The 25,560-nt window shown below is 41.8% G+C and overlaps 1 protein-coding gene across 1 annotated transcript in view; it reads right to left on the minus strand.

The window, feature by feature from the left end:
• Window positions 1–25,560, minus strand: part of VWF (von Willebrand factor) — a 1,048,714-nt gene that overhangs the window by 422,687 nt on the left and 600,467 nt on the right. The window contains exons 33-34 of the mRNA XM_085652611.1: window positions 11,023–11,066; window positions 1,426–1,603 (exon numbers count right to left, since the gene is read on the minus strand). Of these exons, the coding sequence (XP_085508737.1) occupies window positions 1,426–1,603; window positions 11,023–11,066 (222 nt within the window). The remainder of the gene's footprint in view (window positions 1–1,425; window positions 1,604–11,022; window positions 11,067–25,560) is intronic.

Raw genomic sequence — 25,560 nt, forward strand, 5'->3', positions numbered from 1 at the left:
GGAATAAATCTCTTCTGGTGGCACATACCGATTGGATGGAGGGATGCCATGGCGACCCGCTGTGCCAATGCACACAGGTAGTGTTAAATATCTAGGTATTTATAATGCTACGCACCTGCACCAGACATGGAATCTCACTATCTCCCCTCCACTGGCACAATTACATCACAGCATTTACAAATGGACTGCACTTCTGTTGTCCTTAACACTTTTCAAAATGATTTCCCTTCCTAAATTCCATATGTCCTTCAAAATTTGCTCATGCTATACCACTATCTTTTTTCGACAAACTGACAGTCACTCATCGAAAATGTTTGTGGCTTGGTAAACAACCAAGAATAGCTTGGGCTAAATGCACACAAGCCACGTACGATTGATAGCTTGGCACGGCAAATGCCCAATTCTATTAATGCATAGCCAAACTCACAATTATCAATGACTTGATGTTCAGTGTCAGGGACACCCGGCATGTAGATTGGAACTACATTATGTTCAGGAAACTAATCATATACACCATTTATATAACACACATTGATACCTAAGAATCTTCCAGAGCCTACTATGAAGGTGCTAACAGCATGGCTCAAAGGTTTGTCACACATTGTTTGTTCAAACAATTCATATTGGAAACCTCAATATGAAGAGGTGATTGGTTTCAGACAAACATGAGGATCCTTGACTTGACTCTGTCAGAATATTTTAAATGAAAGTTCTACGGGACCGGGATGCCATACAATCATTCACAGATTTATGCAGAGAATTTCAGCTGAATAAATCACAGTTTTTTAGATTCCTTTACCTAAGACACATGTTAGAACCACTATAACCTAAAATGATATACAGCCCCACCATCAGACATATCACCACTCAGCACCAGCAGCCACAAGGAAAGGAAACATAGAACACATGGTTCTGTAGATCTCAATTAAGGTAAATACATGTGATACTTAATCATAAGTGCAATAGATAGTGAAATGGGTAAAATATAATACATATATACAGCATTGGTGTCCAAATATTCATATATTGAGTCCAGTATAAATACTGATACACAAATCAAAACTAATTTAATGAGAGCTTCTGTCTCAATCCATCACTCATGGGTCAACACACCACTATGAACAGCTGAGAATTAATTGGTAGTAGCAATGTACGTGTGTCATTTAATGCATCATCAATTAATGAATACAATAAGAGTGATTGGATTACCAAAAATTAGAATACATCCATAGAGAAGTTTAAGTAAGGCTAAGCATTGTGGACTGTGCGACTTCAACTCAATGTTCATCTAACAAAGCTGAGAATTTTAAATAAAAGATTATTTACAGCAGTAATGAATTCTATATATTTTCATTACTCACAGCTTCCAGGGACCTAAATAGATAAATGTGAATAAATCTACCTAAGTATCTCTGTAATACTTACAAGGGCAAGTCCATCTGCAGCCACACGTTTCGTCAATTTTTATAGCAGGGAGATTATTGTGACAGGTAGGCTTTGGAATCTTCGCACAGTTGACTTTATGGCTTTCAAGAATTGTATGGCCGCCTGGCAAACAAGTCACACTATGACACTGATCAGATAATGTCCATTTGTCACCAGGCTAAGGGTAATAAAAAGAATGAAGAAATGTATGTCAACAACATTAAAATGTCTCTTCTCAAGATATTTTCTGCATAAAGCAGCCTCCCACAGGAAAAAAATATTTGAAATGGCATGTTAAATTTGTGAGAAAGTTTGTGAATTTTGTGGAAATTCTGAAAATGTGTCAGTTTTGGCCATGTCATTCCACACAGTTCTACTAGAGTTCAATAAAATATATAATAAAAAAATCAAGAAGTACTCTACTGCTTGGTTAAGCAGTAGGGTAATTTCTTACTGTTAATTTTGGAAGATGCCCACTCTTAGACAAAGTCCTCAGTAGGAATCTATGCAATAATAGAAATCTACATTTTACTAAAATCTAAACAAAATTATGACTTATGTATGGGGACATGTGTGTGTGTGCATATATGCTCTGAATTGCTTACCTGTGACCTACAAACCAATCACAGAGGAGGCAAGGATACATACCAATGAATAGTGTAATTGTTGGTATTTATTTAGCATTAATACCGAATTGTAAAAGCATTCTGCCTTCATATTTGTATCTTATTTTGTTATGTGACCTAATTGCATATTAAAGTGGGTTTTTAATCTGGGGACTCACGAGGTTTCTTGTGGGTCCATGGCGCCTACTCAAAGTCCATGACTATTTATAAAATTAAATATGCAGTAAGCTTTATAAAGCATATATTCTATTTTGAGCATTTTAAAATGCTCTGTAAATGTGAAGGAATTTGAAATTGGAGGCAAAAAATTAAGTTTGGATCCTTGATTTGTTGGACCAGCACAAGAACAAAAAACTAAATCTAGTATGGACAATTGGTGGCTTCAGTTGAAGAACTTGGATTCAGCAACAAAACAAGAGCTTGCATTAGGAGCAAAGAAGAGAAAGCATTATGCTAGAGTCAAGCAAATTGTATCTTTTAGACATAAAACCAAATTTTTAAAAGCTTTCACCCTCCCAATAAAATGAAAACTTCGATTTTTGTATATGTTTGTTGTGAATTAAAATTTGAAAACATGTGTATACTTTTTTAGTATTTCATTGCATTGCTTTGTGGTTCAAATTATAACAGGATGCCCAACCCTCTGGTAGTTTGGCACAGAGCAGTCAGGCTTAACTTAAAGACAATGTGTATAGTATTTATGCAGCACTTCAAACAGTAATTAAGTGAAAACAAAACACAAGAGAAATCCAACACAACACCAAGTTAGAAAAATAGAACAAAATGTAATAAATAAATCAAGACCAAAACCCACGACAAAAATCCAATCAGTAGAACCGGAGATATGAAATTTTAAAGATTTAAGGAAAAATACAGCCAAAAACCCCAAAGCACCACTCACAGGTATCTGGTCATGCGAGACCAGGAGAAAGTCACATGTTCAGGCCGACTGCGATGGAGCGCAGGTTGAATACAGGGACCAGGTTAGTCCAGCTAAAAAGGATTACCTTCGCAGTCCAATGCCAAGTTTTCTGTTCACAGTGGAAAGGGCTGCAGGGAGCAAGGAAAGCGTTGCGTTTGTCCGTCAAAGAAGTACAAACGGGTGTCATGGAAAGCCTTTGCTGTAGCACGAAAATCCTGTCAACGTCACAGACAGTCGGGCCAGAGCTTCACGGTGGCGTTCCACGCAAGTGGTCGGTGCTGTAGCACGAAGGGGCAGGCTGATAGAACTCTGTGTTGGCGGGCAGTGTCAATGCGAGGTTTTGGCACCAATGGGCCAGTTTGGGTCACAAAGAACCCAAAAACCTCAATTCAGCCCCTCTGATAAGACACCATAGGTCCGGGACCTGAGGGGCACCACATGGGTGTCTGGGCTTGACTCCAGCTGGATCTGGATCCTGGTTCTGGTGATTGGGCGCCTGTTATGTTCCTGTGGCTCTGAACAGGAGGCTAGCAGACTAGCCCTTGGAATCACTCTGGGAGTGCTGGGTTCAGGTGCAGGGGGAATCCCCCTTACTCAGGCTGCAATACAGCAAGGCAGCAGGCTAGCAAGGCAGGGCAGTAGTCCAGCAGAGGGGCAGTCCTTTTAACTGCACAACAGTATGTACAGGTCCAGAAGGGTACTGATGAGTTGGTGTCTGAGGTCCAATATTTACACCTGGTTCCTCCTTTGAAGTGGGAGAAGCTTTCAGAGTTTTTTCCTTTGAAGTGAAAAGGTTTCCTGCTTCCCCTGCCCTGGCTCGAGACTAGCCACAGGAGCATGCAGTCCTTTGTGTGGAGGCAGGACACAGCCTATTCAAGTATAAGTAGGGGTGTACCCAGCTCTGCCCTCCCATCCTGTCAGTGATGGCCTTTCCATGCACATCTAAGCTCCCTATTGTGTGTGGCAGTCTAGGAGGAATACACAAAGCCCAACTGTCAGCTACTCCCAGTCATATGAACCAGGTACAGGTGACAGACACTTTATGGTTAAGGCAGGAAAATAACAGCTTTCTAAAAGTGGCATTTTCAAAATTGTAATTTAAAATATGACTTTACCATAAGAAAGGGTTTTTCATTACAATTCAAAGACACCAAACATAAACTGGTCATTTGTTCCCATTTGCTAATTACAGCTTATTAAATGTAAAAAGGTAACTCCAATGCTGAAGGACTGCCACTCTGCTGGACTGCTGCTCTGCTGGACTGGTGCCTTGCTTTGCTGATGTGCTGCCCTCTTGCCTGGGTGAGAAGAACCGTACCTGCATCTCTTGAAACCAGAAATACAGAGTGATTCCAAAGATTACTTGGTTGGCGTCCTGATCTGAAGCCTCAGGGACACAACAGGCTTCCAACAACCTTGATCCTGCATCTGAACTCTGCCATCTGTGAATCTACCCTGTCAAGTGCTACTACCCCAGCCTTGGACACTTGGTAAGTGGGCCTAAGGTGCGCTGCCAGCCTCCGTGGATCCAGCGGAACTGATGCATCTCCTTTGCTGCGTGGCGCAATCATGAGGGGAACCAACGCATCACAGCTACCACATGCCTCGGAACCGCGGCAAATACCCGCATCGCAGCACATCGCAGCATTGTGTCATGTGGTCACATTTAGGCCGAGTAGGAACACTACAATTTTACATGCTCACCTTTTTAAAGTTACCATCTTTTCTTAAACACTGACATTTGACACACATTTGTTTGCGTGCCTGTGCAGGATACCACTCTCTGAAATGGCTTTGCTTACATTTACACTTTTTCGTCTGCATATTATCAAGAGCCTTGAACATTCTGTACAAGGGCTAAGTTCACTACACAAACTACTGTTGTTTGTTATTGTCTGCTCAGCGCCTGAGCTATCATGTAAGAATCAACAATAGCGGCCTAACTGGGGCTCACATGAGTGCATTTTATTATATAAACAACATCACTCCTTTGTTAAGATAGAAGAACATTTTGTTGACACTGCTAATGTCGCCCCATGCCCTAAACCTAGCCCAGCTGATTCCTGTTCATCACCTGCGAGGGATGATGCCCAGCTCTTCACAAAGATGGGCTCCTTCATGACACTTACCCACAGGTAACGGGGGAGTTAGATCACCCTACAGCGGTTCTGGCAGATTTACTCACCCTAAACACAGTAGGATAGGTAGCGCTTGGTTGGAGCACAAAATATAACAGTAATTATATGCAAGCACATATCCTATGTAACAGTACAATGGTTGAATTGTTTATTTTCTTTACCACTATCGTAATGCTGATTATGCTGTTCTGGTTCCTTGTATTGATTATTGCAGCACATGCATTTTACAGAAGAATCATCAAGTTTCAATAAATATTGAAACGCCACGTTGTGTATTTGTTATGGATCTCCTTGGGTATCATGGGTACCGAATAAAAGGGTTCTAGATCTATTTCCACAATTTCCTTGAGAAGTCAGGGTTGTCATCTTCTGACATTGCACATTCAACCTGCTCCCTGGCTAGGTTAGGTGCACTGTGAGCTAGCAGGACTGACCCAACCTATCCAGATGGTGTGCGTAGCACCAGGATTGCACAGTTTGGATATTTATGTTGCCAAACAAATGCAGTTTCACTGAGAATGTATGAACCATACAACATGGCGCCACCAACGTTGTAGCTTGGATTCCTATGTACTGGATGACCCAAGTAGTTTTCTATTGTGTACCCAAAGAATCCTACTCACCCATTAACCGGAGATGTCCATGGTGTTAGGGAAGAATCCTGCTCAGCTGAGTAGGGGACCTCTATGTATTGGCTGTAGAATGTTCAAGCTTGAACCTTTAAAAAGGATGACCCCACAGAGGTACCCTCTCTGAATTCCACATATTCCAATGGCTAATTCATCACCAGTTAACTTACCGGTGAACTGCAGACATATAGTCACACAGGTGTTACAGCAAAATGGGCTGCCCCTAACGGTAGGAGATGTGACCTTTGTGGTTGAGGCCCGCGAAGCATACAGGTCAGAGATATTCTGTTCATGGGTTACGTTCCCAGCAGTGAATGCACAATCAATACATTTTCATGCACACACCGTAGCTGCAGTTCCTAACAACTACACAGCTTATGAAGCACTAGAAATACCATTAACATTTCAAGAACACCAAAATTGGTTTGAAGGCGACCTACGACATATAAGAAATGATGCTAGACTAGGTCCCCTCAGCAATGAGGGAGCAAAATAGCTAGTATTAGCCGGTTACACATCCTACCCAGACTTAGCAAATCTGATAACAGTAGAACTACAAGCACTGTACACAGGTTTAGTCTGAAAATACAGATCTTTGACAGAATATGTGATATAAACAATGACAATGAATCCTGCAAGTGCTCTTCAAGCTACATTACCACAATTGGCTATGCCTGAGATTAGTCCAGTGACCTTCAATGCAGCCGCGGGTAAGGTTCCCAATAGACAGGAAGAGATTCCGTTCTGGATTACAGAAAGAGAAATCAGCTTGAAGCAATGTTTCCCCATACAGTACCCCAAGAACACATAGAATTCTCACAATTTGCCTGCCAATGGGGATGGCTCCCCTAGTGGAAGATTGTGCCACTTGGGGCACAGTCTTTGCTGCAGTATATACCAGAACACTCTACACCCTTATTAGCTGTTTTGCCAGAGGTGCTTAAACAGATCCAAAATGAGAATGAGGCAGCCCCGGTCCTGGATTTGGGGATTAAACTGATCAGCAATTTTGCTGCAGTATCGGTAATAATGTTAATGAATATAAAAAGGGAAGCAGCAGCGTTGGCAATATGCCAGCAACTCACACAGGTTGCCCCAGAAGGCCACGAGCGCAAATTACCTAAAATCATCGAGGAAACCTATGCATCAATAGGTAGAGATAATTTGGGAGTCAGACCTAGTGGTGGTAGCAGACATATCTCTAAATCACTAGATCATGGACATATCAAAAATAAGTTTTCACAAGTCTTCTAAGATAAACAGTCAAAAGGCATAGGAAGCCAACCTTTTAAAAAGTTGTTTTTAGCCTCATGAACTGCATACTTTTGTTAGATGCCTTATTTGTTGTGAAGTGTTCACTCTCCTGTTATCCTAAAATGCAACCTTTAATACACTTAGAAAACATGGAAATTAAAGGTGTGGGTTATTCTACAAATAATTTAAGGTCACTTCATAGTTGGATTTTAGTGCAATGGACCTTGAGAGAATTACTTCACTGCTTTAGTTTTCAAACTACAAAAAGTAAGCATTACAGATTCCTTCGTGCAGATCCAGCCCAATCTGGATTAAAAAAGGAATGCATGTAAATATATAAACGTCAGTATCCTATGTTTTAGACATATGTTTAGCTAAATCATAAGTGTGACTTTTCTAAATTGAACAAACTGAATGGGAACTGTTTTGTGAATGTCAGCACCATATTCAGAGGTAGCTACACATTTTGGTCAGAAGGTTTCAGAAAAAGCTTATACTTTTACCATAGAGGAGAATTCATACTGCAGCGTTTGAAAGGAAGATCTTTTTTCATTCTAACCTGCTCAGAACTACTTCCAGTGGATTCTTATATAGTCAAGGGAAGAAACGTATTCTTAAGGGTGGGAATCAGTTGGTAGTTTAGAATTTCAGACTTTGTCTACAGTAGTCTTACATTTTCAGAAGATTAATAGCTTTTTTGGTGCACAGTATATAATAAATGGCAAACGTTTTCTGGAGAGTCCACTTTGAGGCAAAAATTATTTGTTATCTAAGAATAAACTTTGAGTGTTTGAACCTTTGAGAAGGATTGAGAAATCAGCGTTAACCAATCTTAAGAAATATGAGAGGATATTATGAAGAACACAAATTAAAGTGGATTGAGGTCAAAGCACACTACTACGAGGCACCAGTTACCATCTGCAAATCGCCCATTTCTTATCACATAACTCAGATCTGAAATAAGAAATGTTGAGTCAGGTTATTTAAGGATTTAAATCATTAAGGTGACAATCGGATATATAGTTGATAAGTTTTATCGTAACAGCTGCCTGTTGACAAAGTTTAAGTCAACCTTGATGTCAATAAAGAAGTAAAAATTATTTAGCCCAGATTGTATATTTTGTAAAACAAAAATAACTGGGACAAGCTCAAACACTGATTAGTTATTCCTAACCACTCCCTAAATCCCATGTGGAAGGGAGATATCAGACCAGTGATATTAAGTGTAGCGGACATCAAATAGCATTTACAAATATTTTCATATAGAAGAGCTATGATCCTAAATTGTTGAGATTATGACCAAGGACAGAAGGACCATATTTTAATTGCCATGAGGACCGGGCCACAGAGAATTAAGCCGGCTTTATGGAGACACATTCTGATTCAATTATTTCCCTGCACCTTTTCAGCCTTGTAAGATTCAAGTGCATCATTAAAAGAGAATAATTTGAAATGAAAGACATTGATTGGGCAGTGTTAGACCTGAGACCCTTGACATTGCATCCCCCCAAATATTTTGCCTTCACCCCTCCTGTGTTGCAGAATTTGATTCTGTTGACTTTAGGATTCTGTACACTTTACCACTGCTAACATTCTGGCAAGATGGGCGGTGGAGGTGTACACACCCCCACTTATATTTGACAGCAGCTACCTCAGCTAGCATACAAAGAACTTCACACTATCCTTTGTGCCCTAGAATTCCTGGGACCAGGGCAGGGAGGCCAGAAATTCCAGACACTTCTGTGGAGAGGGATGAAATTCCAGAAGTTTCTTCAACTTTAAAGCTGGCACCAGGTATAACATTAAGACACTTAGACCTACTCTTCATTTCACTTCTGTACCTACGGAAGACTCTCAGAGGACTGCCCTGCTGCCTGTGGCCTGCTGTGTAATTTAGAGGACTGCCCTCCTGCATCAAGAAGACTGTGCTGCTGCCAGAAGCCTTCCTTGGGCTCTCAGAGGACTGTCCTGCGGCTTGAGACCTGCTTTTTTACTTGAACCCAGTAGTTCCAGAGTGACTCTATGGACTCGTTTTCTGGCCATCTGATCAGATCCTTAGGGATAGAAAAGGCTCCAACCGTCTTGATCTTGCACCTGGACCCAGCCTAATGACTCCTGACCCTCCAAGTGGTGCCCCTCCAATCCTGAACCGTTGGAGGTGTTGCTGAAGGTGGCCAGATAGCCCAAATCCAAAACTTGAGACTTAGAAAATTGTCTGCCAAAAAGTGCTTTGAGACCGGGACTAACCTCCTTGCTGATCCACCCAAGAAGCATTGCCGGTGAACCTGACTTTGCAGAACCTCCCACTACGTTCATCACTGCAGCAGCAAATCCTGTTCCTCACTGAAGGGATATCCAGCCTTGTGGTGCCCTCATTGGCTACAGCCTGCAGCTTCATCCCGCTGGAGATATTCAACTTCTTTATAAGAGACTAAGCCCAAACATAGAAATCTTCACTGTATTTGTCTTACGGTCCCTGGCAATGAAGTCTCATCCTCGAACACAGCCAGTTTCCTTGCTCTGCTGAACTTTTCCATATCAGACCTTTTTCTTCAAAAATTCTTCTAAGTTCGATGATAAGCGGTGACCAGGTCAATCCACTTTGTGTATCTGGTTAGAGCTCCAACACGGTCAGCCATAACTTTCGACTTTGCCCCGCTCTGGCCGACTTGATGGCTGCAGTTGGCGCTTTGATCTTTTATGCACTATTCTACTTTAAAAAAAATTAATTCATATATCCCGCTCTACTGATTGGATTTCTGTAATTTAGGAGTCAAATAAGCGATAAAATGCACTAATTTATCTGAACTGGTGTGGAATTTTTCTTACATTATTGCTGATTGAGGACTGCATACATCCTTTACCCATTGCCTCTTAGGTAAGCCTGACTGCTTTTGTGCCAAGTTACTAGAAGGTTAAACACAGGTTAATTTAGGGACTTTTTGTGGTTCCGCCTGACAAGGACTGTAGCTGTTGCTTGAGAAAGGCTCACACCCCCTCCACCATCAAATCAATTTCTCACAAATATATTTACCTCATGATACGCAGTAAGAAATTGTGGGCAAAGGGAAAAATCCAGTCACTATAACACTGACCTAAGAGAAAGGCAATCTTTTGATACAAATCCTGCATGGCTGTCAATGAGGTCTATAAAAGGACATTAATGGCCAGTACAGAAACGTATTATGTTAAAAAAAAGTAAAAGTTGTTTCACAGTGGCAACAATCACATTACTACTATACTATAAATACAGAACGGTTGTGTGTGTTTATTCAGGAGACTACATTGAGGGAAATACATGCAGCGAATGCATCTATTGCCATTAAATCGACGAAATATGCAAATGATAGAGCGTAATCACCCCCTTACTGCAGGTGTTCAATGAGGGAGGAAATTCATTGTTAGAAACATTTAAATACTGATCAATTGTGTTCAGCAGAATATTATAAGAAAGCAGAGTTATAGCTCCCAGCCCAGCCGTTCATTTCCCTGATCTATTTACGAACAGGTGCATTATAATATCACAGCAGAAGACATCACTTCCAATTCTTTGAACATTTTCCAAGTCTTTAGAAATGTCCAAGTGGGAGAAGGAAGCTCGGAACTTCAGCATTGAAGCATAAAGCTGCATGTCTATTTGTATTGTTTCTGATTTGCTTCTTTGTGAACTGGTCACGGAATGTGAAATGTACTTTTACTGGTCACGGAATGTGAAATGTACGTTTTTTTTTAGCTGGGACACACACATAAGAAGTGATGTAACTGCATTCCACCCTTTTTCATTAATGTCACTTTCTATATTATGGTGATGGATAAAGTGCTAGAAAATAGGAAACTTTGCTTAGTGCCCTGAACGTACTGTGTTCCATGATTCAAATATAATTGATTTAGGAAGCGCGGTCTGTCTCATAAAGTTATGTGCAACAGATCTCAAACACTGCTTTGAATGTCTTGCTGAGAGTTCACAGAGAACACTATGCTGCATTGATCTACACTGAAAATAATTTAGCTTCCAATATTGCACTCACCTGTTTTTCGTTGCCATCCTCATCAAGGCATACTCGAGCGTATTCTGAAAAGAATGCATACAAGTAAGTTAAAATGTTTCATAAGTCTGAGGGTTGATTGTTTTTTTTCTTAGTAAACTAACACCGCGTTGTTTCAGGTAGCTATAAGTTGAAGTTGCAGATACAAACAGTACATACCAATGCACAATTATAAATGCACAAGAAAAACAAAATTGTGACATTACCCAACTTTTGAAAGTGCATAATACATAAATTTACCATATTACTTTTTCATCGGTATTGCTCTGGGTAGCTAACGCCTATAAGTGACAAGCATTAGAAATGCAACAGGTCTCACATTTGATTGTTAGAGCTATTGGCGTTGTAAATTACAATGTCTTTTACCTTTGTGTTTTGTAGTGTATTTATCTGGTGAGTAGAGGAATTATGTGGGGTGAAGGGGAATTGTTAGTTTTGGAATTGTGTGGCGTGGAATTGTGAGGTGTGGAGTGGGATTTTGTTTTGGAGTTATGTGGCATAACATTCAGTGGAAATATGAGGATAATAATTATGTGGTATTGAGTGTACTGGAATTATGTTGAGTGGGATTGTGTGTTATGGAGTGTAGTTATGTGGAATGGTATTTTGTGTTGTAGAGTGGTATGTAGTGTAGTTTAATTTTCTGGTGTGCTGTTGAATTTTGTGGTTTGGTGTCGAATTATGTGGTGTGGTTTGGAAATGTGTCAAATCAATAAATGGTAAGCAATGGGTGGACTCCAAGTCCCTTGTACACAATATATTTTGCACGCTGTTTTAGGCGAGACCTAACAAAGTAGATCAATTAAATGGACAGGAACTTACAATAAACTAATCAGATGAAGATTTGGCGCAAGCCTCAGCCAACCAGAAACCCCATTTCTAACACTCATTTTCTGTTCCTAGTCTACCTGAATATTACTACCATGCAGGAGGTAAATGTCAGCAGAGTAGTGCACCATAAACACTGGCTGCACCATTTATTATGTATGGTTCTCAATGAAAGCCAGTAGTGTGAATACGAGGTTCTGAATCCAGTTTTTCACGGAAAAAATGGAAAAAAAATTGTTTTTAAACTGTTGATACATCACCAGAGGAAGTGTTCATTTCTCTCGTGTTCCCTGCCTCCCATGGGTCTCCAAAAAAGTGAGCTTAGTGATGAAGTGTCACTTGACAGTTTTGTCCATCTTCACCCATGTCTTTCAGGACTCCACAGAACCGAGGGAGGCAGGAGATCAGAGACAGAGTTTTCCCTCCATCAACTCCCATTTCTTATATCAGTTGTGCGTCTGCAGATACCCATGGCCGAAAGGGGAACCCCAGGTCAGACTGGCGTGGCTGCGTGAAACCCACAGCTAGAGTGTCTAGAGCTAAAGGTAAGGAGCTAAGTACCGTGGCTCTAGGTCACAGGACACCTGGTAAAGTTAAATATTTTGGTGGGACAGGATATGGTCAAGGGGACTGGTTGTAATTGGTACGACTCCAGATATCTAATGTTTTGGAGAGGTGAAATGCTGAAGGTGGGATGGGAGGATGAGTATTTTTTTATTTTATTTTGGCAGGAAGAGGGACATGATGGCTAATGGGTGCCTGGGTGGGTACAATATTTAATATATATGTATGTATGTATGTATATATTTGAACTCCAACTACAGTTTCAAAATACAGACCAGACACCAACACAGCAGGCTTAGTTTATATTATCGCATGTTTATTTATTGTTTTGCTGTAACGCGTTTCGGTAGTAACTTTTGCCTTGCTCACACAATGGACGCCATTACGCCATTACTTGGCTTATACACACCATTGTGGGAAGGCCATATTGCTCAAAGGCTTTTATGAATGCGTCTACCCCAGTTCTATTATTATGAGCAGATCAACAGGATTTGGTTTGCATATATAACATACAATTGCCCTCAGTGGCTGTATCTTGAGAATGGGGCAATTGGCATACAGTTGTTATACACAATGAACCCTATGTTTTCTCTCTTCTTTTTAATTTTGGCGCTTTGCATGCCACAACTTGGTCTGTGCCTGTTGGCTCTTACTGCTCCTTTTTGTGTATATAAATGCCTATAGCCTTTACAATGTTCTTGTATGTTTTAACTTGCAAAACCCAATAAAGCAATGTGTATAAAACAGATACAATGGCAGATGAGTAGCTGTGAATAAAGGGGATGTTGTCTCCTTGCGGTTCATCTCAAGTTCAAGTTGCATTATAGTCAGCTTAAGCTTCATTCGTCTTGTCTATTCAGTGCCATCCACAACCCATTGGTAAACAATCTGCCTTATTCACAGTCACCCACTTCTAATTATAAACATTACTGAGAATATGGCATGCTATGTAGTTTAGCAGGTCTTTGGGCACCTGAACATCACAGTACTATGGTGATTTCTACATTTCTCTAAATATTTCTCTAATGTTTTTAAATTTTTAACCAGTATTTTGCATTATTTTGATAAAGAGGCAAGCCAAGTGCTTAGATTACTACTGCCAGAAAGCCACTGCATTTTGAAATTAGATATAATTGAAGCCCTTTGGCCAAAATTGATGTATGCTTCCCAGAGTAAAGCAGTTATTTAAAAATGAAAATGATCTGTTCTAATTTGATTTTAATGCCAATTTCAGGGTACACGCCACATATAGATATATGAAAGATCTAGGTTGAAAACGTGTCCCTTTCTTATCAAGGAGGTGATTTTTTTTTACTTAAAAACATTCAGAGCTTGACCCCACCTGTTCTTGCGCCACAGACAGAACGAGGGTTTGACTACTACAATTGTACCTGCAAACGCTCATGGCCCAGATGGTATTCCAGGCGACCTTTTTTGCGGAGATAGGAACAATTGGGCTACTTATTTTACAATGTTTGCCAACGACATAGCTGGTGGGGGGAGGATTCCCGATTCATGGAAAGGAGATGAAGTTGTACCCATCTTTAAGAAAGGGGACAGGTCGATGCCTTCCAACTATCGCCCAATCAGCTTGATCGTTTGTGCCCTAAAGGTCTTTTGCCGTTCTGTCATGGCTAAAATCTAGGACTGGATGGATGAGAATGACATCCTCGCTCCACTCCAAGCAGGATTCCGACGGAAGACCAGCACAATGGATCAAGTATTTTGTTTAGGTATGTTACACTGGAAGGTTGTTGTCCTGGTCAAGGGAAGCCTATACCTTGCCTTCATTGATTTAAAAACTGTATTCGACCTTGTGCCCAGGGACTTACTATGGCGGGTACTTAGGGACATGGGAATACCTTTGGAGATCCTGGAAATATAAGTTAGGCTGCATGATGGAAACTATGCCCGGGTGAGGTGGGGAAACTAGGGACAACTTGCTGAGCCAATCACCATTCAACGGGGGGTCCGCCAGGGATGTGTATTGGCTCCTACCCTTCTCTCCCTGTACTTCAACCAGGTAGCAGACCTTTTGGACTCCCAACCTGTTGACGCACCATCTCTGGCGAACTAAAAAATGGCTACATTGTTATTCGCCGACAATACCCTACTAGTATCCAAAACTCCCATGGGTCTCCAAAAGCCTTTAAACCACGTTAAGGCATTCTGCGACGAGAGGGGCTTGGTCATTAACACCACTAAAACCAAGCTAATGATGTTCAACCCGCACAAATCCTTTAAGTGAAACATACTCCTGGACAATGTCCTGCTTCAGAGGGTTAGCTCCTTCGATTATTTGGGTATTAAATTATCGGAGGGAATGGCTTGGAAGAGACATTCTTTAGGTGCCTGATATCCCTCCCCCTAAGTACACTCTTTCTCTCTCTTAAGCTTGATCTGGGTATTGAGTCCATTGACGATCTAGCGAGGCTGCGCCCATTGTTATTTTGGCTGAGATTGGCCTCCACTCCTGATTTGGCACACTATCTAGCATCTTTTTGCGAGGTCACCCACTTGTACACCGCTAATAAAATTGGCTGGATTAAACAAGTAATCGCCCTATGGTCTGGTATTGGTTTGCCAACCCAGGCTATCGGCCATCCACCTTCATACACAAGAAGGCAAGTAAAACGTCTGTACTGGGCTTGGGTCAAAGAGAATAACCTTCAGAAAAGTCAACCTAGCTCCCGAACAGATGTTTTTACTGATTTGAAATTGAATTGTTGTTTAGAAAGCTACTTTGACATCATTAAGGTACCAGCCGATAGAAAGCTGTATAGCTGTATACACAGTTTAGACATGGCAGTTTACCAATTAATGCTTTTACTAATTCCTGGCAGAACAACAAGTTTCAACCCAAGGGCTGTCCTTCTTGTCCATGCCCACATGAAACTATTGGGCATGCACTTTTTGCCTGTACAGCATACTCCAAACCAAGAAGCAAATGGTTAGCTCCTGTGTGCAGACAATTAGGGACCCAAAGCTCTAAAGATGCCCTACTGATACTAAAATCAGATGCTAGATCCCTTTTCGCCTGTGCCACTGCGAAATTCCTGGGTCGTTTTTGGGCGATTAGGAGGAGGGCACAGTTACCAGGCCCGATCGGTAAGAACAGTTAAAATAGATTGTGTTGACCAATCAAAACTGTACTCACCAGTTAATGCTGCTATTTTATAATTCTAAAAAATTGTTTCTATGGTTGTATTTTATGTACTTTATTCTCTCTCGTGATTAGTGCTCTTTTTGCTTAATGTGCGGGCTCTCAATATGGGAACTGTTTTGCACAAATCTCGATGATGTAATTGCACTTTATTTCCAAAATCATGTTAGAGAGACCAAAGTTATGAATTGTGTGGAATTGTTGTACTTATTTGATGTTAATGTCATTTTATTCTGTCAATTCGAGCACTTTTATTCCTCATTTGTACATTTGATTTTAGAAACGCTTTTTAACTTAATTTGTATGGCTGCTTCTTTTATGGTTTGCTAAACCGAAATAAAGAATTTTAATTGAATTGGACTACTACAAGTTGGCAATATTCAAACTGGATGAAAGCCTGTGAAAAAAATGAATGAAGAAGTAGAGACGTTTACATTTATGAAACAAGGTCAATCACCACGTAAACCAGTAGTGATGTTTATTGCAGCTCTCAGATAATTAGTCTTGTAATAACAAGTCATACCAAAGTAAAATTCTCAGAGAACAACTAGTCCAGAAAGTGTAGGATGGAAGGCTGCAAGAGAAGCTACTGAATACTAAAAACATTGCTACACAAAGCCATAGAAATAGTGCAAAGGGCATAGAATACTAATAAGCGATTGAAAAGAATTTCAGATGGGCCCTCAGCAGGAGTGGCTAAAATTAAAAGAGGGAATGTTCAATAAGACCAGGAATGCTGAAGAAATGATAGCATTAAAAATAACTTACTAAAAACTGGACTGCACTTGCCTCAAATGCAAAATTAAAGAACATTTAGCCCAGAATGACAGTTGCCTTGTGATTTTAGAAGATATGTTGTAGATGCAACTTGAAAGGACTTTGCGCCTGGATGTGCAAGGCCAAAAGCGACATTACCACATATAGACGCAGAGGAAAAGTTAATCAGCTGTCAAAAATAAATAACTACATATTCAAGGAAGACTTTATCTGACAAACCAATGAAGTAGGTCACTTGAAGGAGAACAACCCTTATTTTAGTAAAGGGATTGGAGAAAAAATAAATCAAAGTGATGGCTGATTCAGGCGCACTTTTTACTCTAATCAATGGAAACAACTGTCCCCTATTTTAAGAATACAAGTTATATCCCACGGATCTGACGTTGGTGGCATAGGGGAATGCACCTATTGATGTTCTAGATTATTTAGATTTTAAACTCCCATGTTCGAAATGCTTTTGGGGCTGACAAAGTATTACTCACACATTATAACAACATTTCTCTGACAAAACTGTCAACATGGGGAATCTCATGAAAAAAAGAGAAATGTGTTACGTGTGAGATATGCAAAAAGAAATTAACAGTGTCTATGGGTAACATTGCCACTGTACTGCTCTACAGCTTTATGACACAAGGAATAAGGGTATATTAACTACTGCCCTCTGCAATATTGGTATAGGTGCTGTTCTATCTCAAGTTAAGGACAGAAGCAAGGTTATCATTGCATATACTTTTAGGGCCTCAATAGATGGAGAAAAAACTACACCACCTTCGAAAAAGAACACCGGCGTGCTGGTGGGGGTGGCCTATGTCAGGAGATACATGTGGAGTATGGAGTTTGTTGTGAGGACAGATTATAACCCTTTGGTTGTTGCGTTTATCACCAAACTGGCTGGTCGGGCCATTGAGAGGATAAATGAATATCGAGGGGCATATTTACAATAACTGGCGCATCCCTGCATATCAGCAGGGATGCGCCAGTTATTCTGCGCCACAGCTCCGCCACCATGGATGTGCCGCATTTACAATGCGGCGCACCATGGGGCAAAAACGGCACAGATGCGTGACGCATCTGTGCCGTAAAAGTGGCGCATTGCCGGAGTTGCATCGCAAGCGCAATGCTGCTCCAGCAATGCTCTGGGGGACCCTATCTTGTTAATGCTGCGTCAATCCTTACGCCTGCTTCAGGCAGGCGCAGGGTTTTGATGCAGCATGGGCCTAAAAGTGACTGAGTGAAATCTTGTAGATTTCAATCAGCCACTTTTAGGAGGCGTTCCTGCGCCGGAACGCCCCCCGCGCAGGAACGCCTACATGTGGCACAGGGCTTTACAATGTGACGCATCTCCCAGATGCGTCACGTTGTAAGTACCCCGCACCATGGCGCAGGATTTGCGCCGCCGCTGCGTCACAAAAGTGACGCAACGTCGGCGTAAATGAGGCGCAAGGGGCTTGTAAATCTGCCCCCATAAGTTTAACATCCCCCAACTACATTGAAGGGCAAATGGACAGACACACAACATTGACAAATGTCAGTAGACATGGTTAGTGCGATCACAAAAGAACTATGTGGTGAGTCTCTGCTAATTGCAAGACCAGTAACAGCTTTTTCTATAGGTTAAATTAAACATTTAATTCAATATCAATTTAATTACTAAATTGAAATTAAATTATTAAATTCCAAACTTTTCACCAAAAGAAAGAGTGTCAGCTTTTATGTAGACATTTATCGTTTTCAGAGAAGTATCTAGAAAGTTCTAAAATCTCTCTAAAATAAACTGGTTCATGTATGTTGTAGTAAGAATATATTCAAGCTTCTTGGAGACTATCAACACAACATGGGCCCACTCAATATGCACACCATTGCGACTGCCTATCGCTAATATTTTTTACTATGTATGCGTTGTAAGGTATAACATCTGTGTTCTAGATATGAATACTGATGTCAGATTTTCCCAGAGTTATCTTTTGAGTATTTGTGTTGCTTCACTATGTTTTGTTTTAGGAGGGTGACAGATGCTTCAATGAACTAAGTATGGGGTGGGGTGAGTTTGGGGAGGGGACCTTCAATGGTTTTTCAGGGAATGTTGTTTTATGTTAAATGTTTATTTTTCTTTCAGGTTCTAGCTCAGCGAGCATACACACATAGATCAGCAGCCTATGGCATGGAAGCTCACATTGATTTGATGTGGCTGCCCAAAACGGCTCTCCTAGCACTGCATTCAATCCGGATCCTCACACGTGGTCTCTCTGACCATGCTCCTCTCCTGACCGAGTGGATGCCCATCCTCAGACGGTGCAACCCATCTGGTGCTTTAGTGAATGGCACTTGAAGGACCTTGAATGAGCCTTCTTTATCGAGGACGAACTCCAAGCCAACTTTCAAACTGTGTCGTCTAAAACAATACTTTGGGCTGAAGGAAAAACCCTCACTGAGAGGACTGCCTAAAGGATATGTTCGTAGACAGGAGTCTGCACAGCATGAACAAATAACTACCCTGGAAAGTAAGATGCTCAATCTGGATTGCACAACTTGGCAATCCGAATCAGGGAGACACATTGCCTGCTGAAAACTAGCGCGCACTGAACTAAGAGAGGTCTCCCTTGATGAGGCCAACCTCTCTGAGGGTCTCACCTCAGAGAGTCTACTAATCGGGAGACAAGTCGGGTAGATTACTATATTGGCTGGCAACACAGAATGTGTCTACCAGAGTGGTACCTAAGATTAGAGACCCAACAGTTGACCTTCGAGGGGAGTTACCAGAGAATGCCCAGGCGTTTGCGGCATTCTAGCAGCATCCCAGTGCCGCCGGTGGAAAAATAAATTCCTATTCTCCATGACATCCCACTACCCTCAATCCCGCAGTGCCTAGCTCAGGACCTGACCGGCATCTGATGGAGGAAGAGTCGGATTCAGCTATCGCCACACTCCAAAAGTTTGGCGGCACACCTGACTCACACCCTAACCTACCTTATTCACCCAGACCATTGTGGATTTATGCTGGGTTGAAGTACCCGTCATTGCATTCGACAAGTGCAAGTGGCACTTTCCCAGTCATGACGGATTGATAGTAATTTAGCTCTACTCCTTGTGGATTTTCACAAAGCCTTCAACACAATCTCATGGGAATTTCTGGAAGCAGTCCTCCTGAGGGCAGGCTTAAGAGTGAGCTTTCAGAGAATGATTCATATGCTCTATCACAACCAGAGAGCCCAAGTCTGAGTAAACGACATCCTCTCAGTCCCTTCCCGATCCATAGGGGGATGCATCAGGGTTTCCCCCTCTCTCCACTGTTATTCACTCTGGCCATCGAGCTGTTGGCTTGTCTCATACAATGCGACGCCTGGATCCAGGGGTGGAGATGGGGAGCTGGGATGGAAGACTGAGTGGCACTCTACGCCAACAACATCCTACTTTTTCTTGTGCCTCAATGCCTGGAGATCCTTCGTATTTATGGGGAACCATCCGACGTATGTGTCAATCCTAGTAAATCCCTCTTGGTAGACGTGAGAGGGGACACAGAGGGGCACTGATGGTGCCCAGACATTCCAATGTGACGTAATGTATTTAAATGCTTGGGGATACACATATCTCATCTCCATGATGTGGGCTGGGAACTCAACCTCCAAGGCCTGAGCCTGGCCCTTGACTGGGATCTTGCCTGCTGAAAGAAACTTCCGCTCAGTCCTATGGGGCACATAGCGATCTTTAAGATGCTGTGTCTCCTCCGATATCTGTACGTATTGGCAAACTTCCCATATACCATTCCCTGACAATGGTTAGAATCCCTGACCTCCAAATTAACCTCCTTCATCTGAGCTGAAGTCATCACAGACTGGCCTTCATTTCAGCATGGAAATCGCCTTCGATGGCGGGCTACGGATCTCAGATATCAATGCTTACTATCTCGCTGCACATCTGGTCTCCATCAACAATTAGTTTACTGGAGGATGGGATGACCCAGCCTACCAACTGGAGCAGCATTTATTGGGCTTTGAGGTACAGCTGGATCATTTGTATGGAAGCCCCGAGCCTCAGGTGATACCTTCGTGCACTGAGTGGCGATACAGTGCTGCAGATTTTAAGAAGAACATTGAATAAAGAATTTTTAAACGGAACCTGCTGATTGGATTCACTTCTGTTGGAATTTACTTATTGCACTGTATATAATTTCTATGGTGTGCTGGATCATATTCTTCTTTTGTGTATAACCTTATTGGAGATTTAGTGGTACTGAATCTCAGATCCCTAGCACCCTAAATAAGCCACACAAAAAAAAACTTTTGACCAAATTTAATAATAGGTGCAGATAAGATTGCCTCATACCTCATTCTCTGTGTCTGATAAATGGGTGGGTGACCTCGATGACATCAACTGAAGGGAAGCTTGCTTGGGCCCCAGGGAACCGGCAATGTCTGCACAGTTACTCATGATCCAGGTTAACTATCTCCATTTGACCTACCTGTCCCGGGCAGCATACAGCAGATGTTCACTGATGCCCATCCTATTTGTGCCCGCTGTAGATTACCCACTGCTGACTTCTTCCATTTAGCATGTAACTGCTCCAGACTAAGACCCTTTTGGAATGGGGTGGAGCGGGAGGTCTAGGAGGTCCTGGGACACCCCATTGAGCTTACTCCTAAGATGATCCTTTTGGGACTGCTAGAGGAATTGGGTGACCCTCATGCTGAGAGACTCTTCCTGGGTAGGGCCTGTTTAGTGGCCAGGTGAGACATAGTCCGTCTCTGGAAGCAGCTGAAGCCCCCCTTGCTATCAACATGGAAATGGGAGTCGACTGGTATGCACAGCAGAGAAATAACATATATGAGGCCCAGGGATGTCCTCACAAACATGAGAACGTGTGGTGGAAGTGGTGAGCTTATCAGATCAGATCAGAAACAGCTTTATTCGATTTTAAAATACAAAACCATAAAAGCAGATATACATCACATTACATTCATTAGATCAAACTTCCAAGGTTAAAAATAACAGCATATTAAAAATGATCTAGTTCATAGAGATCCTGAATCTAATAACGGTTTTTAGAAACATAGAGACCGATAATATAAGAAATTCATCGTCTAACATTTGTAATCTGACCAGCGCCGCTCTACATTGTCTCAACCCTAGCTTTTTTAAAACTGGTCGAAGAATACTTTTTCTAGGTTCTGAATAAAATTTGCAAAAGAGAATACAATGGATGGAGGATTGGACAGAAATCTGATCGCAGGGACAAGGAGTAAGTTCCTTGAGCCAGCAATTCTTCTCAGGGAATGTGACCATTCTATGAAAGATGTCAGCCCTAAAACGAGATAGCAGCATACGAATATAGCAGCTGGGGACTAGTTTCAAGTATGGTTGGATACCCGGGTTAGTAATAAGTAGCTGATTGGCCATAACAGAGCTCTTGCGTTTCTCTAACATCCAGCGTTCCTCTGAAAGGAAGTGCAGACAAATTTGCTTGAGCTTCTTTCTTGAGAAATTCGTCATGCTAGCTGGAGAGTTAAAGAACTCCGGATGGCCTAGCTCAGTAAAGAATTTCCTTACATAATTGAACCAGGGAATTTTCAATGCTCCATCTAGGCCTAGGCAATCCTTTATTATTTCCCTGTTCAGGACTGTCTCAGTTCCAGACCAGACTTTATGCCACAGCAAGATGGGCTCCAGTTTGATGAGATCAGCAATATAGGGCACGCCCAACTCTTGATGACAAGCATAAGAAGAAGTTGACCCCGGCACAGCCAGTAAATACCGCAGGAAAGCATTCTGGCAGATCTGGATTTGAGTACTTGAGGTGTTCACAATCCCCCAAATTCCTGCACCATATATTGCAGTTGATACACACTTAGCTCTATAAATATCAAGCAAGACTGGTACCGGGCGACCTCCAACCCTATTTGAAAAATGTTTAACCGCCCCAATTGCTCGTGAGAATGCTAGCTTTCGGGAATCACCTGCCGCTGTCCAAGTTCCCTTATTGTCAAAGGTGATACCTAAGTACGAAAAAGTATTAACTGTCATGATTTTCTTGTTAGATAAAAATAAATTACAGCTGAGATTATTCTTTTTTGTACAGCACATGTTAAATGTTTTGCTTATATTAATCTTTAGGCCTCTACTGCCCATGTATTCGGAAAAGCTAGTAATCGATCTCTGAAGACCGATTTGGGTCCGGGCCATGATTACAGCATCGTCTGCGTATAGGAGAATGGGGATAAAGGAGTTACCAATTTTGGGATAGTCCTGCTTATCTCCCAGGAGGTGAGACGCGACCGAATTAATATATAAGTTAAATAAAAAAGGTGCTAAAATACAGCCTTGTCTCACACCCTTTTCTATGGAAAATTTGGAGGTACAGTCCCCCTTATCCCCATAACGTACCCTTGCACCCGCCTCCCGATATAGTTCTCTAATGAATATAAGGAGGTTTGGGTCCACTCCCATTTCCTGCATGGTTAGCCAAAGTTTATTGTGGTTAATGCAGTCAAAGGCCGAACTTAAATCCACAAATGTAAGAAATAAGTTCTCTTTTTTTGCCTCGACATATTTGGCTACTAGGAGTGCTAAATTCAGACCTTGCTCAATTGTGCCTAGGCCTTCCCTAAAACCGTATTGAAATTGGGAGAGAGTACCTGTGTCGTTCACCCATGCTTGTAGTTTGTCGAGTATGACTCTCCCCGCGATCTTCATGAGTGAATCAAGTAAGGAGATCGGTCTATAGCATTTAGGTGAACTACGATCTCCTTTCTTGAAAATGGGTACCACAATGGCTTCCTGCCAGGTCTTTGGGAAGCCCGTTTTAGTGAAACTGTTAAGAACGTTGGTTAGCAGGGGGGCCCATAACTTACTGTTAGCCTTAAAAACATCAACGGGAACGCCATCCGGACCCGGGGCCTTACCCGCTGGGCTCTTATTGATGGCTATCATAACTTCCTCCATAGTAAAATCGATGTTTATTGGATAGGGTACTATGTCCTTATTGCCTGGAACAAAGTCCCCTTCTATCTCGACCTGAGAGTCCTTTGTGTAAAGTTCACGGAAGAAGGACAACCAGCCTTCTTCCGAGATTGCTATTACAATGGAGTCTGTTGAACCTTTGGAAAAAAACGGAGCATTCACCGCTTTCCAAAATGCGGTATTATTTTTGGAGATACAGGTTTCCCGAAGAGTACTCCAGGCTTCTTGTTTAATTTGTTTTTTCCTTTTTTTTACTGCCTGTTGATAGGCAGATCTGGCTGATCTAACTTCGGCCATTACCCTAGGCTCCCTTTTTAATTGTTCCATTAAATGAGCGTGGGTCTTGCTACACTCTCTATCGAACCATCTCTTAATTTTGTTTGCCCCAGGGTGCATTGTTCTCGTGAGTAGCTTTTTAATTTCCTCCGAGATACTAAGAAAAGCATCATTGACTTTAAGAGGCTCAATGTGCTCTGTAAGACAGATATTAAATTCCTCTTCCTTGGAGCGAATTAACTTTCCTAGGAAGGCCACTGGTTCCACTTTGTCCCATTTAAGGGTATAACCGTTCTTCTTTGCAAGTTCTAAATTGAAGTCATACAAGGTCTGGGTCTTAGTAACCGTGTTCTTATTACCCAGCATTGTATTAAGGGACATACTGAGCGGTAAGTGGTCGCTCATTGCTACCTCGCATGTTTCAAACGCAAGAATATAGTGAGAATAGCGTTTGGATATTAACATGAAGTCAATTATTGATTTGCAGCCCCGTCCAATGAATGTGGGGTTAAAAGAGACTGGTGGGGAGCATAGGTCGTTCACAAAGCCCAGGTCCAGGGAGAAAAGTATCTCATTGAGGTGTTTTCCCAAAGATGTATGTGAGAAATGTGTCACAGGAACACCATCCATCTCTCCCAGTCCACATAGGTTTTGGTCGCTCAATGGGCATAAAAAATAATTAAAATCGCCCATCCAAATCACACAGCTATCAATGCGTTCTTTTTCATCTATATTTTTAAGGGTCTCAAGTAATTCTTTGTAGGTCGAGGCCCAAGCATCTTTCGGTATGTTGTTATAGAAGTTTATCAAATTAATGTTTTGATTGCCTCCCAGTGTTACATGCAAAATCTGGTAGAAGATGGAGTTGGAGAAAAAAGAAATCTTAATTTCCTTTAAGCAGTTTGAGACATAAATACAGAGGCCTCCTTTATTTCTCCCTCTCAGGGTGTGTACAGCTGGCGTGTGGTAAGTACGATAACCATTCATGTGAATGGGCTCAACCGTCCAACATTCCTGGAGGCAGACAATCGAAAACCGTTTAATAAAGGAAGCACAATTTATGTCGCCTAACCTGGAGGACAGCCCTGCAACATTCCAGGATAAAAAACTAATAGAATGGCATGTGTCGCCCTCTAAAGATGAGATCACTATGGGGGTTACACCAGGAGCAACAGATTTGGAGGATCCGCTGCTCGGCAGTGTGAGATGGTCAGTTTTCTCATTGTCCTCAGTATTAATAGGGATAATTCCTAAGTTGTTCTCTGAGGAAGTTAACGATTTTACGGGCCATGGGTCTGTCGGTGAGGTTGGCTTATCACCCACTGCGACTTCCCCCGCAAATTCGACGGCATTGTAATTCAGGGGTAGTCAGTCGACCATATCCAGACTGCTATACCTATTTGACAGTGGAATGGTCTCCAACCAGCCTTGTCTGGGTATAGGCAACATACCTCTTGCCTGGTTAGTGTGTGTTTTTGCCCTCCCTACTAGTTCCCACCGCTTGTTTGCTGAATGATGAGGATAAAAGTAATCGAGAGGTAATGGAATGATGTTCGTGTTAGGGTCAAGAGATTGTACGTGCTGGATATATTTTACAGCCTGAGTGTCCTTAAAATTAACAATTATACAGTCTCCCAGTATATCTTTATTCCTTCTGCCGACCCAACTAACTCTCCGTACAAATAGGATTTTAGTATGAATGTTAGGAGGGAGGGGTCGGTTGCAATTAAGCCAATAGATAGTTTTGTTCCTCAATTCTAAATAAGACTCATTAGTTTTTCCCTGCAGGCCAGGTACTCCCGCCAGTATAATGACGTAGGGTGAGGATTCTGGGGGAAGGTCTAAGGTAGGTAATTTGGGAACTACATCTTGGGCAGAAGCAGTTCCATTTACTACCTCATTACTATCTTGTGGAATAAGGTTATTGGTTTTTGTGTTAACTTCCGATGGATTCTGCT

Source organism: Triturus cristatus, chromosome 4_1 (genome assembly GCF_964204655.1).
Source record: "Triturus cristatus chromosome 4_1, aTriCri1.1, whole genome shotgun sequence".
Classification (NCBI taxonomy): Eukaryota; Metazoa; Chordata; class Amphibia; order Caudata; family Salamandridae; genus Triturus; species Triturus cristatus.